The sequence below is a fragment of the Lacerta agilis genome, chromosome 2 (genome assembly GCF_009819535.1).
Source record: "Lacerta agilis isolate rLacAgi1 chromosome 2, rLacAgi1.pri, whole genome shotgun sequence".
Taxonomy (NCBI): Eukaryota; Metazoa; Chordata; class Lepidosauria; order Squamata; family Lacertidae; genus Lacerta; species Lacerta agilis.
This window is the reverse complement of record NC_046313.1, coordinates 19463373-19474318: the sequence shown is the minus strand read 5'-3', so window position 1 is coordinate 19474318 and position 10946 is coordinate 19463373. Positions and strand designations below refer to the sequence as shown.

General features: G+C 47.6%; 1 protein-coding gene across 5 annotated transcripts in view; it reads right to left on the bottom strand.

Annotated features, from left to right (window-relative positions):
• Positions 1-137: 137 nt before the first annotated feature.
• Positions 138-10946, bottom strand: part of DGKA (diacylglycerol kinase alpha) — a 58343-nt gene continuing 47534 nt past the window's right edge. For all 5 annotated transcript variants that reach the window (XM_033138820.1, XM_033138822.1, XM_033138819.1 and 2 more), the window contains 9 exons: positions 10731-10816; positions 10419-10508; positions 9263-9423; positions 8776-8840; positions 8074-8164; positions 4051-4249; positions 2896-3016; positions 1568-1628; positions 138-819 (listed from right to left, as the gene is read on the bottom strand). In XM_033138820.1, the coding sequence (XP_032994711.1) occupies positions 721-819; positions 1568-1628; positions 2896-3016; positions 4051-4249; positions 8074-8164; positions 8776-8840; positions 9263-9423; positions 10419-10508; positions 10731-10816 (973 nt within the window). In that variant the 3' untranslated portion in view covers positions 138-720. The remainder of the gene's footprint in view (positions 820-1567; positions 1629-2895; positions 3017-4050; positions 4250-8073; positions 8165-8775; positions 8841-9262; positions 9424-10418; positions 10509-10730; positions 10817-10946) is intronic.

Below are 10946 nucleotides of genomic sequence, written 5' to 3'. Positions count from 1 at the left end.
AAAGTAAGCCACGGCACATCTCACCTTTTAGGAATTAGCCAACACGGAGCCATTTTAAATTTGGTGGCCCCACGATGTCCCAGGCTTTCATGTCTGCCCATAACCAAAGAAACGAGCTCCAACAACAGGACAACCACCACCATCCAAGCCCAACTCTTTATTACTACGCTGAGGCACTTCTGAGAACACTAAGTGGAGGACTTGGAATGGAGTTGCAATAAATAAAAGGGGGACGGAGGGGAGGAGCAGGAAAGGCGAGCTGGTGCCGCCACAGTCTTTCAGTAGTAACCTCGAGTGCAAGGCGTAACAACCTACAAGGAACAGAACCGGAAGGGCAAGAGCAGACAATTTACAGGGCCTTTTGAGTGGTCAGTGAAGGAAGATTTGGCACCCACACAATTGGGGTAAGAGGGCACCGGCACAGGGAGGTAGCCCACAAGGGGCAACACCCGATGGCAAGGGTATTGCAAGGGCTCTCCCACCCCGGTCCAGGGAATTGGCAACGTTGATCTGTGTGGCAGAAGCAAAGGCGCTGTGGCTGCAGCTGCCCACCCGCTTTGCCATGTACCAGGCAGCAAGAAACCTTGTTCCGTTTGTGTTTGGCGGTGGTGATAGAGAGCAGGACTTCCTCCCCCATGGTGCAAGAGCATTGGGCATCCCGACAACAGGCCTCGAGCTGCATCACCGGGGCTTCTGATAGACCCAGAAGCACTTTTTCTTTTAGGGCTCCTGCGGTCCCTTCTTCAAGCCGAAAAAGCTGGAGGATCGGGGAGGTGGAGCGATGAGCATTGGGGCTTGGTTCTTGTGGGTTATTTTGATCTGGAAACACAGGAAAACAGGGTGTGGCAACACTTAAGGACTCGGTGCTTTTCTCTCCTGCCCCTATTAACATGCAATAGTGCCCCCGCAATGGTAGAGCAGAGCAATGGCTGCATCCCTTTTTTGACCCAGCAAAACATAGCTTCCATATCAATGGAAGAAGTACAAAGCATCTCAGGTCCAATAACCCAACAAGCTCCACATCTCAGGAACTAATGTACAGCAGCTTTGGGATTTGCCTTACACTGGCGGGATCTGTATCCATGAGGTGAGAGAGGCAGCTTCCTGATCGGGCAGCTTCAGGAAGGGGTCCTGATTCGGCCCAAAAAGCCGTTTTCCCCAAAGCATGCCCACCTGTGACATCAGGCATGGGCAGGTAAAGGAACAATTGGGAGCCTTAAAGGGTGCTCGCATATAGTCCTCGGTGAGTGGGGCTTGTATTCAGCACCTGTTAAATCTGATGCCAAATGCATTGCGATTGAAACTCCTGAGTGCAGCTGATCCCTGCCAAAAGCAAAGGTTGCAATCTGAGCCAACGAGCTGATCCATGCTGACCGTAACCCCCAGTGGGACTGGCTAGAGGAATCTTTGCAGCGCAGCTTGACTTCAATCAGGCGGCAAAGGGAAATGCTTCTCCTAACATCATGCTTGAGTCAGGTGACTGACAGGTGAACAGCCTCTTCCACCAGACAAATATGGTCCATGGGGGTGGGGAATCCAGTTCCCCAACCCTGCACTAGGTGCTTACCGTGCATGGGGCTTGCATCCAGGGCTCTCCATCAATCTGCATGGGGAGATGCTTGAAGGTTCTGCAAAAGCACACAGAGAGGAAATGGTGAGCAGGTGCTAACGTGGAAACATGAGACACAGACTTCTGCAGGTGAGTGGCTGCATCTTATGATGGATTTTCTGCTTCGGCCAGTTTACACTACTAAGCATTTACAAGTGGGCCTTGCAACAATATGTTGCAGTAGGAAGCCCTGTCCTGTCATAAACTCATAGAGTTGGAAGGGACCCTGAGGATCATCTAGTCCAACATCCCGCAATGCAGGAATATGCAGCTGTCCCATACAGGGATCAAACCTGCAACCTTGGCATTATTGGCACCATGCTCTAACCAGCTGAGCTTACCCAGTGTTCCTATTCACTGATTTAATCAATCACTGGTGCCCTCTTTCAAAATTCACACTATTCCGCCACCCTCTCAGTTTTATAATTTCTCCCACTAAGCATGCTCAGTCCTCACCAGGTTGTTCCCCCATCAGGTTTCCTCCCTAAATATTTTGCATACTTCTGCAAATCTTAAAAGATCTCTCCCTTCCTTACTCTGTGTGTGTGTGTGTGTGTGTGTGTGTGTGTGTGTGTGTGATGCCATTTGGCAGCATAAGCAACAACACTCACAGTCTGAGCGTCAGAAATAAGAAGGAATAAAACAGTTCTTTCTGTTCAAAGCACTTCACGTGCATTATCGGAGTAATCGTTATCACAGCCCTGTAAGGTTTGCCTAAGATCATTCTCACACTATACCATACCCTATGAAACACTACAGGCGACCTCCCATTCACGTGGGGGTTGTGTTCTAGGTCACGGTGCGCTTGCATGAAATCAGAGACCCGCTGGAAAAAGCAAATGCTCTGCCTCGTCCCCATTCTGCCCTTTTAGTAATGTCTTTATGACATCCAGGTTTGGCACTGTTCACCTGTGCTTGGTCGCACCTAAAGCAGGAGTTGCTTGTATAGTGCTGCAGGCTCAGCCTAGGAATGCATCTCAAGTGAAGGGCTTAAATAATTACTGATAGAATTTCATTCTGCGCACAAAAGCGCCGCCATCGTTACTTCACATGCTCCGGAGCCAAGTCCTTGGGCTGAATCCTGGCACTAATTAAGCCGTGGACACCCCTTTTGCTCGTTCTCGCTCACTCTGCCAAAGACCACGTATCTGGTACCCTTTGGGAAGGGCGAACGGAAGTTGCCCAGCAACCCGACATCCTCTTTCTTTCCCTTAGGACGTGTGAGGGTCACAATGGCAAGTGCAAGAGGAGGAGAAGCCCCGTCACAGACCAACCGCCTAACTCACCGCAGTGTGATCTCGGAGCACTTGGCTAGGCGTTTGCCCGCGCTCTTCAGTCCCGTGTAAATCTGTCCCATCTCTAAGACGCCTTCCAGGCCCACCACCTCCATCCGCCGGTCACTTAGGTCTAGGTGAGAAATAGCAAGGGGGAGGAGGAGAAGAGGAGAAGATTGGAAGTTTTGCCCATATCTACTTACGACGACAACAACAACTTGATTATTTATACCCCGCCCATCTGGCTGGGTTTCACCCAGCCGCTTTGGGCGGCTTCCAGCACATATAAAAAACTAAGACATCAAACATTAAACACGGAGTAGCTACCGAAACCACATAACACCAGTCCTGAAAGACCTACATTGACTCCCAGTATGTTTCCAAGCACAATTTAAAGTTTTGGTGCTGACCTTTAAAGCCCTAAACAGCCTCGGCCCAGTATACCTGAAGGAGCATCTCCACCCCCATTTTTCTGCCCAGACACTGAGGTCCAGCTCCGAGGGCCTTCTGGTGGTTCCCTCACTGCGAGAAGCGAAGTTACAGGGAACCAGGCAGAGGGCCTTCTCGGTAGTGGCACCCGCCCTGTGGATGTCAAGGAAATAAACTACTATCTGATTTTTAGAAGACATCTGAAGGCAACCCTGTTTAGGGAAGTTTTTAATGTTCAATGTTTTATTGTGTTTTTAATATTCTGTTGGGGGCCACCCAGGGTGGCTGGGGAGGCCCAGCCAGATGGGCAGGGTATAAATAATAAATTGTTGTTGTTGTTGTTGTTACGTCCCGAAACAGGGCAGCCTTCAGTTGTCTTTTAAAAGTTGTGTAGTTCTTTGCTTCCTTGACATTTGGTGGGAGGGTGTTCCACAGAGCGGGTGCCACTACCAAGAAGGCCCTCTGCCTGGTTCCCTGTAACCTCACTTCTCGCAGTGAGGGAACTGCCAGAAGGCCCTCGGAGCTGGACTTACGACTGCTTTCCCTAGCCAAACCCTCCCTGTGCAATGTTCTCAGGAGTGTCAGCAATATTACAAGCCTGCCTGCCACCTGTGGAGCATCACTCCATTCCTCGTTCACGGTCACAATTCACACCTGCTCTCGCTTTCCACATCCACTGCTGCCTAAAGCAGCTCAACCCACCTGAGCCCAGCTGCTGCCCCTTCTTCCTCAGCTCACCTTGTACACAGTTCTTCAGAGTTTCAGCATCACTGATGACCTGGGGCTGTGCGGCTCCCCCTGCTGTGCTTCGTGCCGCAGCCTCACCCAAAGGTCTTTTGGTCTCACCCCAGAGGTTGGAGCCGCCGTGCATGCTGGGAATGTTGAGGACGGCTACTCCGGAAAGTGCTCCGCTGAGGTCAATAGGCTGCCCACAGCACTGCGGGGGGGAGGAATATGGGGGGGGGGAGTTAGCACCACCAGGTAATATACTCTTTTATTATATATATCTTTATTATTTGATGTAGAGGATGCAGTAACTGCAAAAACACAACAAATGCATATATAAAAGGTAAAGGACTCCTAACCATTAGGTCCAGTCATGTCCGACTCTGGGGTTGCGGCACTCATCTCACTTTACTGGCCAAGCAAGTTTTACTCATCTCACTTTACTGGCCGCAGACAGTTTTTCCGGGTCATGTGGCCAGCATGACTTAAGCCGCTTCTGGCACAACCAGAGCAGCGCACGGAAATGCAGTTTACCTTCCCGCCGGAGTGGTACCTATTTATCTACTTGCACTTGCACTTTGACTTGCACTTTGACTGCCAGGTTGGCAGGAGCTGGGACCGAGCAACGGGAGCTCACTCCGTCGCGGGGATTCGAACCGCTGACCTTCCGATCGGCAAGCCCTAGGCTCAGTGGTTTAGACCACAGCGCCACCTGTGTCCCGTGCAAAATGCATATACATTCATATCATTTCTCATATATATATATGTATGTGTGTGAGAGAGAGAGGGACACAGCTACAAATACCAATATTATAAACATCATAATCCAATAACTAACTTACCACCTAGAGAAACTTGTATATTTATAAATATATATATATTTATATCTATTTGTCATTTTATTTTTTATAAAGATACCATAGAAATATCAAAGCAGTTGACAGAGTAAAAACATGAATCATAAATCATATGACACAACCATAAAATAAAATAAAATGAATTCAATGGAGAAGGATGCCACATCATCTTTAAAATTTCCTCTCTCCTGCTTGCCATCTCTCATCAAGAGAGGTAACTGACAATAATAATAATAGTAATAATAATAATGATGATGATAATAATGATGATGATGATAATAATAATAATAATAATATACCACCCATCTGGCTGGGTTTCTCCAGCCACTCTGGGTGGCTTACAGCATATATAAAAACATAATAAAACATCAAAGATTTTTTAAAAGAATGTCTTATACCGACTATAAATAAACCAATAAATCAATAGAAAATAATAACAACAATTTTACAGTTATACCACCACCCCAACCCAATGAAAACAAAACAGAGGAACCAAAATTAAAACTGTTTAAAACATTTTAGCCAGCTGCCCCAACCCATGAGTTGTTCAAGCAATGTCCCTTTAAATGCCATCCCTACAGCATTGGGGTGAGGGTTAAGTTCTAGATCCAGCCTTGACCAGCAGTTAATAGGGTAGAGAGAGAAAAAACAACATTATGAAGCTATCAAGAGAAGTCCCCCCCCCCGCCCATGGGTCACTTCCAGACTGTCAGTATTTTCCAGGAGAGATTCAGTCACATATCATAAATTGAGGTTTGCACAACGAAAAGGAATTAAAGTGCTGTGGTGCAAGGAAAGGTCTTTCTTTTTTAAAAAGGACTTTTTGTTATTAGAAAATGCACCAAAACGTGGCTGGTAAATGCACCAAAAAGTGTGGGATCATGACCAATCAAGCAAATCAGAACAGATGCTTGGTAAGCAGTGCATAACCTTCCGGCGGCTGACGCCATTGCGGGTGGTCGTGGGCTGCTTCGGCTGCGAAGCACCCAGTCCATCCCGGGGGTTAGGAGCCCTGCTACCGCAAAGCGGGGCTCCGGTTGGGGTGTGGGAAGAGCGTCCCGCTCCCTGGGCTCCCCGGCTGTGCCCGTTGTGGCTCCGAACCCTTCCCCCGCTCCCCCTGTAAAGGGGGAGTGGGGGTGAAGGGACGACGGAGCCGGGCTATAGGGGACATGCCCCAACCGGGATGTAAATGCGGCGACAAAGCCTGTGATGAGCGTCTAAGTTCTACCTGTCTTTAGTGAGTGTTAAGAACCCAGAGGCGGTGAGTAATTGATTGACTCTTTGTATTCCTGGAACGATCTGGGGGAAAGAAGAAAGGCAGCCCGCCTCCCTCCCTTCGGGAGATGAAAGGAATTAACTCTTTAAGTGACTGCTGCTACAATAATCGACAGAAAGTATCTGGAAATTGAAAACTGAGACTGTTGAGATTTCCCTTCGGGGGTTAACTGGGGAAAAAATAACTCCATTTGAAGTTTTGGTCTTTATACTCCGGCATCGGAGAAATGGCGACGACTTGGACTTTCGTGGGAAAAAACTGAAACAAAGGAAGGAAGAGACAGGAACTGAAACTTGATACTCACCCTCCCCCCTAAGATGCTGGACTTTGCGCTCGCGCTGGTATTGAACTCTGATTTGGAGGATGAGGAAATGCTTACTGTCTTTCAACTGGAACTGCTTAATCGAAAACTACAAGTTTTGAGTGGAATTATAAATGGAAAGAACTTATTTTCCACAGAAGAGGCTTTTCAAAAGTTCTACACAATGGAAACAAACTTTCGCAAAGAGCTGGGAGAGGTGCTTGAAGGATGGTTTGAGATGGCTGGGCAACTCCGAAAGGAAGGGGGGCCGGTTTCTGGGGGTGGCAGCCCTGGAACGGGAAAATTTACAATATCCAGACTCCGAGGTGGCAGCTCGGGGGCAAGGGACATGGAATTAAGATTTCTACAAGAAGAAGAAGTATGGCACAAAGAAACGGAGAAACCCAGAATGGAGGGGATGAACATCCTGAAGCTCGATGCAAGGTTTGTTGTGGATGCAGCCTGGATCTGTGGACATCCAGAAGAAGACAATTGGAGATCCGGTTCTGGTGAAAGACAGAAAAAGACAATGGACAGAGGGGGAGTGGGTTGAAGTATTAAATGTATAATCTAAATGGTCTGCCATGGTATCCGAAATCGGAGTGTGAAGTCTGTTAATTACAAGTTTATTTTAAAAAAGTAAGGAGATATTGAATTTTAAGTTAAAAGCAGCATGATAAAGGATAGAAGAAATAAGTTTAGCTATAAGAATACTTGGTTAAGATTTAGGTTATAATGCAAAGATTAAGACAATTGTGTTTTTTCTTTTTAAGTAAAGTTAAATTTTTTATAGAGAAAAGTTGTTAAGGAAATAGTATATTGATTTAAAACCGAAGGTGTATAGGCGGGGGAAGTCAAACGTCAAGATTCAGAACTAGATTTTTTTTTTTTGCAAGGTATATAGATAAGAAGAAGAATCCTGACATTATGTGTATTTGTATTTGTTTTTGTATTTGTAGGTGTGGGGTTGGGTTTGTGTTATATTATGAAAATGCTAATAAATTCTGTTAAAAAAAAAACAAAACGTGGCTGGTAAATGCACCAAAAAGTGTGGGATCATGACCAATCAAGCAAATCAGAACAGATGCTTGGTAAGCAGTGCATAACCTCCAAGTGAGCAAATCAAGACGAATTCTCAAGAGGCCCATGGAAAGGTGACAGAGGGAGAGGTGGTGGTGCTTATTTTTTAAAATGAAAAGTGCTGTGGCTCAAGCCTGCTTGGCAGTCCCCTCGTCCAATGCAGAAGTCCTAATGTCAAATGTGTAGCGGGTCCCAAGCTGCTTCTGGCAACTCAGTTACGAGGGAGAGTTACTCTGCACCCACGCTCAGAGACAACGTTGTTCCTAAATCCTGGTGTTCACAAGAATACCAAGTATCTCCTGAAGCCTGCCTTAAACTTAGGGTTCATCCATACTCCCCTTTGTTCCATGATTTCTAGACATTTTTACCCGGGAAAACTTTCGGCTTACTGCTGAATCATAACAAACGATCGGCGTTTTTTGCGGACTGACGTTTGCTCCAATTCACCAGAAAAGGCTACTCTCATCTTTCACAGTTGCAGGACAGCTGTTTGACTCGACTGCCACAAGGGGGAACCTCACCTCGACAGACAGGCACTCCTTGAGCTTTTTGCATGTGGCAAAGATGGTCTCGGATGTAGCAAACTCAAAATACCAGAGCTTGTTCTTCATCCTGGTTCAGGGAAAAAGGGGGTGCGAAACAAAAAAAAGAAAGAAAAGAAAAAGCATTTTGCTGGGTTCTGTTTCTACCAGGAAGGCCTCAGCCAAACACATCCACCTGCAGGACTTGCCAGCAGCATCAGATTTAGGGCGGTGCAGGCGGTTCCCCCACACGGGAGCAAAACTGAGAAGACCCATAACTGAGAAGATACCCATTTGGGGCTGCCAAATTTTGGCTTTACTCAGGGCACCATGTTACCAAAGGTCACCAATGTTGCCAGCCTAGACTGCCCCCTCTGAAGAGCCCCCTCTTACTACCCAACTACTCCATGGCCGAAACCACCTTCTCTATAGAACCAACTGCTTTCTCATCCACCTGGCAGCCCCTGACCACCCACAGATCTTCCCGGGGAGAGACGGAGAAGCACCGACAGTGTGCCAAAGAGGCCAGGGACCAAAAAGCCCCTTCCTCCCCACAGGCAGAGGTTCCTATGCATGAATAAGGAGACTCAAGTGCCAGATGGGACTGGCTATACAGGGGAAGACAGCCATGATTCCAGAGCAGAGGATTCTGGGTAGATACAGTGCCCAAGGGCGGGTGCTCCCCAACCGTACTGCGCTAACCTGCTGTTAAATTTCTCCGGGTATTTCTCCCTCATGACATGGAATCGGTGGGCAATGGAGGCATCCTGGAGAAAGGGTGGGTGAGAAAGACAGAGTCAGAAATAAGAGGGGGCGTCATGGAGGTGGAGAAGGAACAATGGGATGGGAGGAGATGTCCCACACAGCTTCTTCCAAAGTACCCTCCCCCTGCCTGCCACCTCTCGGCTCCCCAGAGTCCCCCCTCCATCTCCCACTTCCAGTCCTTCTCAACTTTCTGCTATGTCCTGTATCCCTCTTGCTTGGAACCTCCTGCCACCCCCCTTCTCTGCAGTCTCCTGCCACTGACTTCAGCGGCACCAGGATAGCAACAGCTCAGAAGACCGCAAAACCTCCCTTCTCTCCATAGTACAGAGAAAGAGAGAGAATATCCACCCTCCACAGGCTTGAAGAGGAGGGCTGTCCTCCAGTGGCGCTCCTGGGTATTTTCACTTGCCCCTTCCATACTTACTACCCCAATGGAGAAATAGTTGTTGATGATCTCGTAGGGGACGGGGTCCCCTTTCTCATCAGGGTTGTCGGGCGTCACCTGGACTGACCAGCGATCCATCTGCAGGATGCTGCTTGCCTCAATGTCTTTAAGGATCTTCACTAGGTTCTCGCCGTCATAACCTGGGCAGGAATTTATGCATTAGAGACTTGAGGGGGGGAGGGAGTAGGCTTGTGACTTTTAAAATGTTGGGAGGTGGAAGTGTGAACTCTGGTAATAAGCTCCACTCCCCCACCTTGGCCAGAAAGTCTTAAGTCTAGTAATCAAATCAAGATGAGAGGAGCACGAAACCAGGCAACCTCAAGCTGCTTTTCCAGTGCTTTCCTTTCTCTAGGACTAATTCCCATGCTAGAATGTTTGGGTTGCTACTATTTAAGGGAAAGATTAAGCCACAACAGAAAGCACTTTTGTTACTGAGCCAAGATCTGTCAGAGGCTTTTTATAAAATGCAGCTTTATTTTATACATGCTGCTGTGCTTAGCTTTCCAGTCATACGCTGGAGTTCAGGGTAAGGTACATGGGGTGATCCTCACAACAACCATGTGAGGTAGACAATGCAAATGACTTTGTGGCTGGGCAGGAATCCGAACCCAGGTTGTCCTAGCCCCAGGGGAAGAACTATATGCTATCATATGACTGTTTATGAGTTATTGCTATATCAGCTATGTACTGAATGTTTTCAACACAAAATTGCAGAGGCGGAGGTTTTGCTTTTGAAAGAGACAAAGAGAGAGAGAGAGAGAGAGAGAGAGAGAGAGAGAGAGAGAGAGAGGAAGGGAGGGGAGGGGGAAGGGAGAGGGAGAGGAAGAAAGAGGGGGAGAAAGAAAGGGAACGTAAGAGAAATTGGACAGCACAAGATTCATACCCAGGGTCTAAAACCCCAGGGGAAATATCAGGAGACTCTGTACACTCACTTGTTCAGCTAACCTGCCTGACATCAGGGCACCTTCCTTGCTGTTATTAATGGACCCACTGGTCAAATTCTGGGCTGTGGGAGAAACCTAAATGGCTAAATGGTCTTAGCTGGGACAAGGAAACAGTATAGTTTCTAGTGGGTTACCTGGTCTGATTCCAGGTGATTAGCAGCATGAGATGGAGACCAACTAGTGTTACTCACCTCCTCCCCAGCGAAGGCAGCGGGCCAGATCATTGCCAGTTCCGAGGGGCAACACAGCCACGGGAGGCCGACTTGGTAGGTTAGCTTTGTCTAAAAAGAGAATGAAAACTGATCCTCTCTTTATAACATGGAGTGGCAACATTATCAACGCTAGCCAACAACCCCAGTTGTTAGGATGATGGGTACATTATTGGCCCTTTTAAAGCAACTAGCAGTTATTGTGCTGACACAAAAAATGGAGGTTTTTGATTGGCTCTTTATCCACACCAGACTGTGGAAAAGGAAAATCTTCAAAGTGTCTCAAAGACCTACCAATGGCATCCAAGATCCATCCAACTGTGCCGTCACCACCGCAAACCAGGATACGGAAATCTGGCACATCCCGGAAGAAGTTCAGCCTGGAACAAAAAAAGTGCATACAATTAAGTTTTAGCAACAGAATCCATAGCTGCCTCTCAGTCCTGATCACAAGCCACCTAGAGAGAGCACAAAATTCCTCCAGCTGTGTTGGTTCACACAGACACAGAC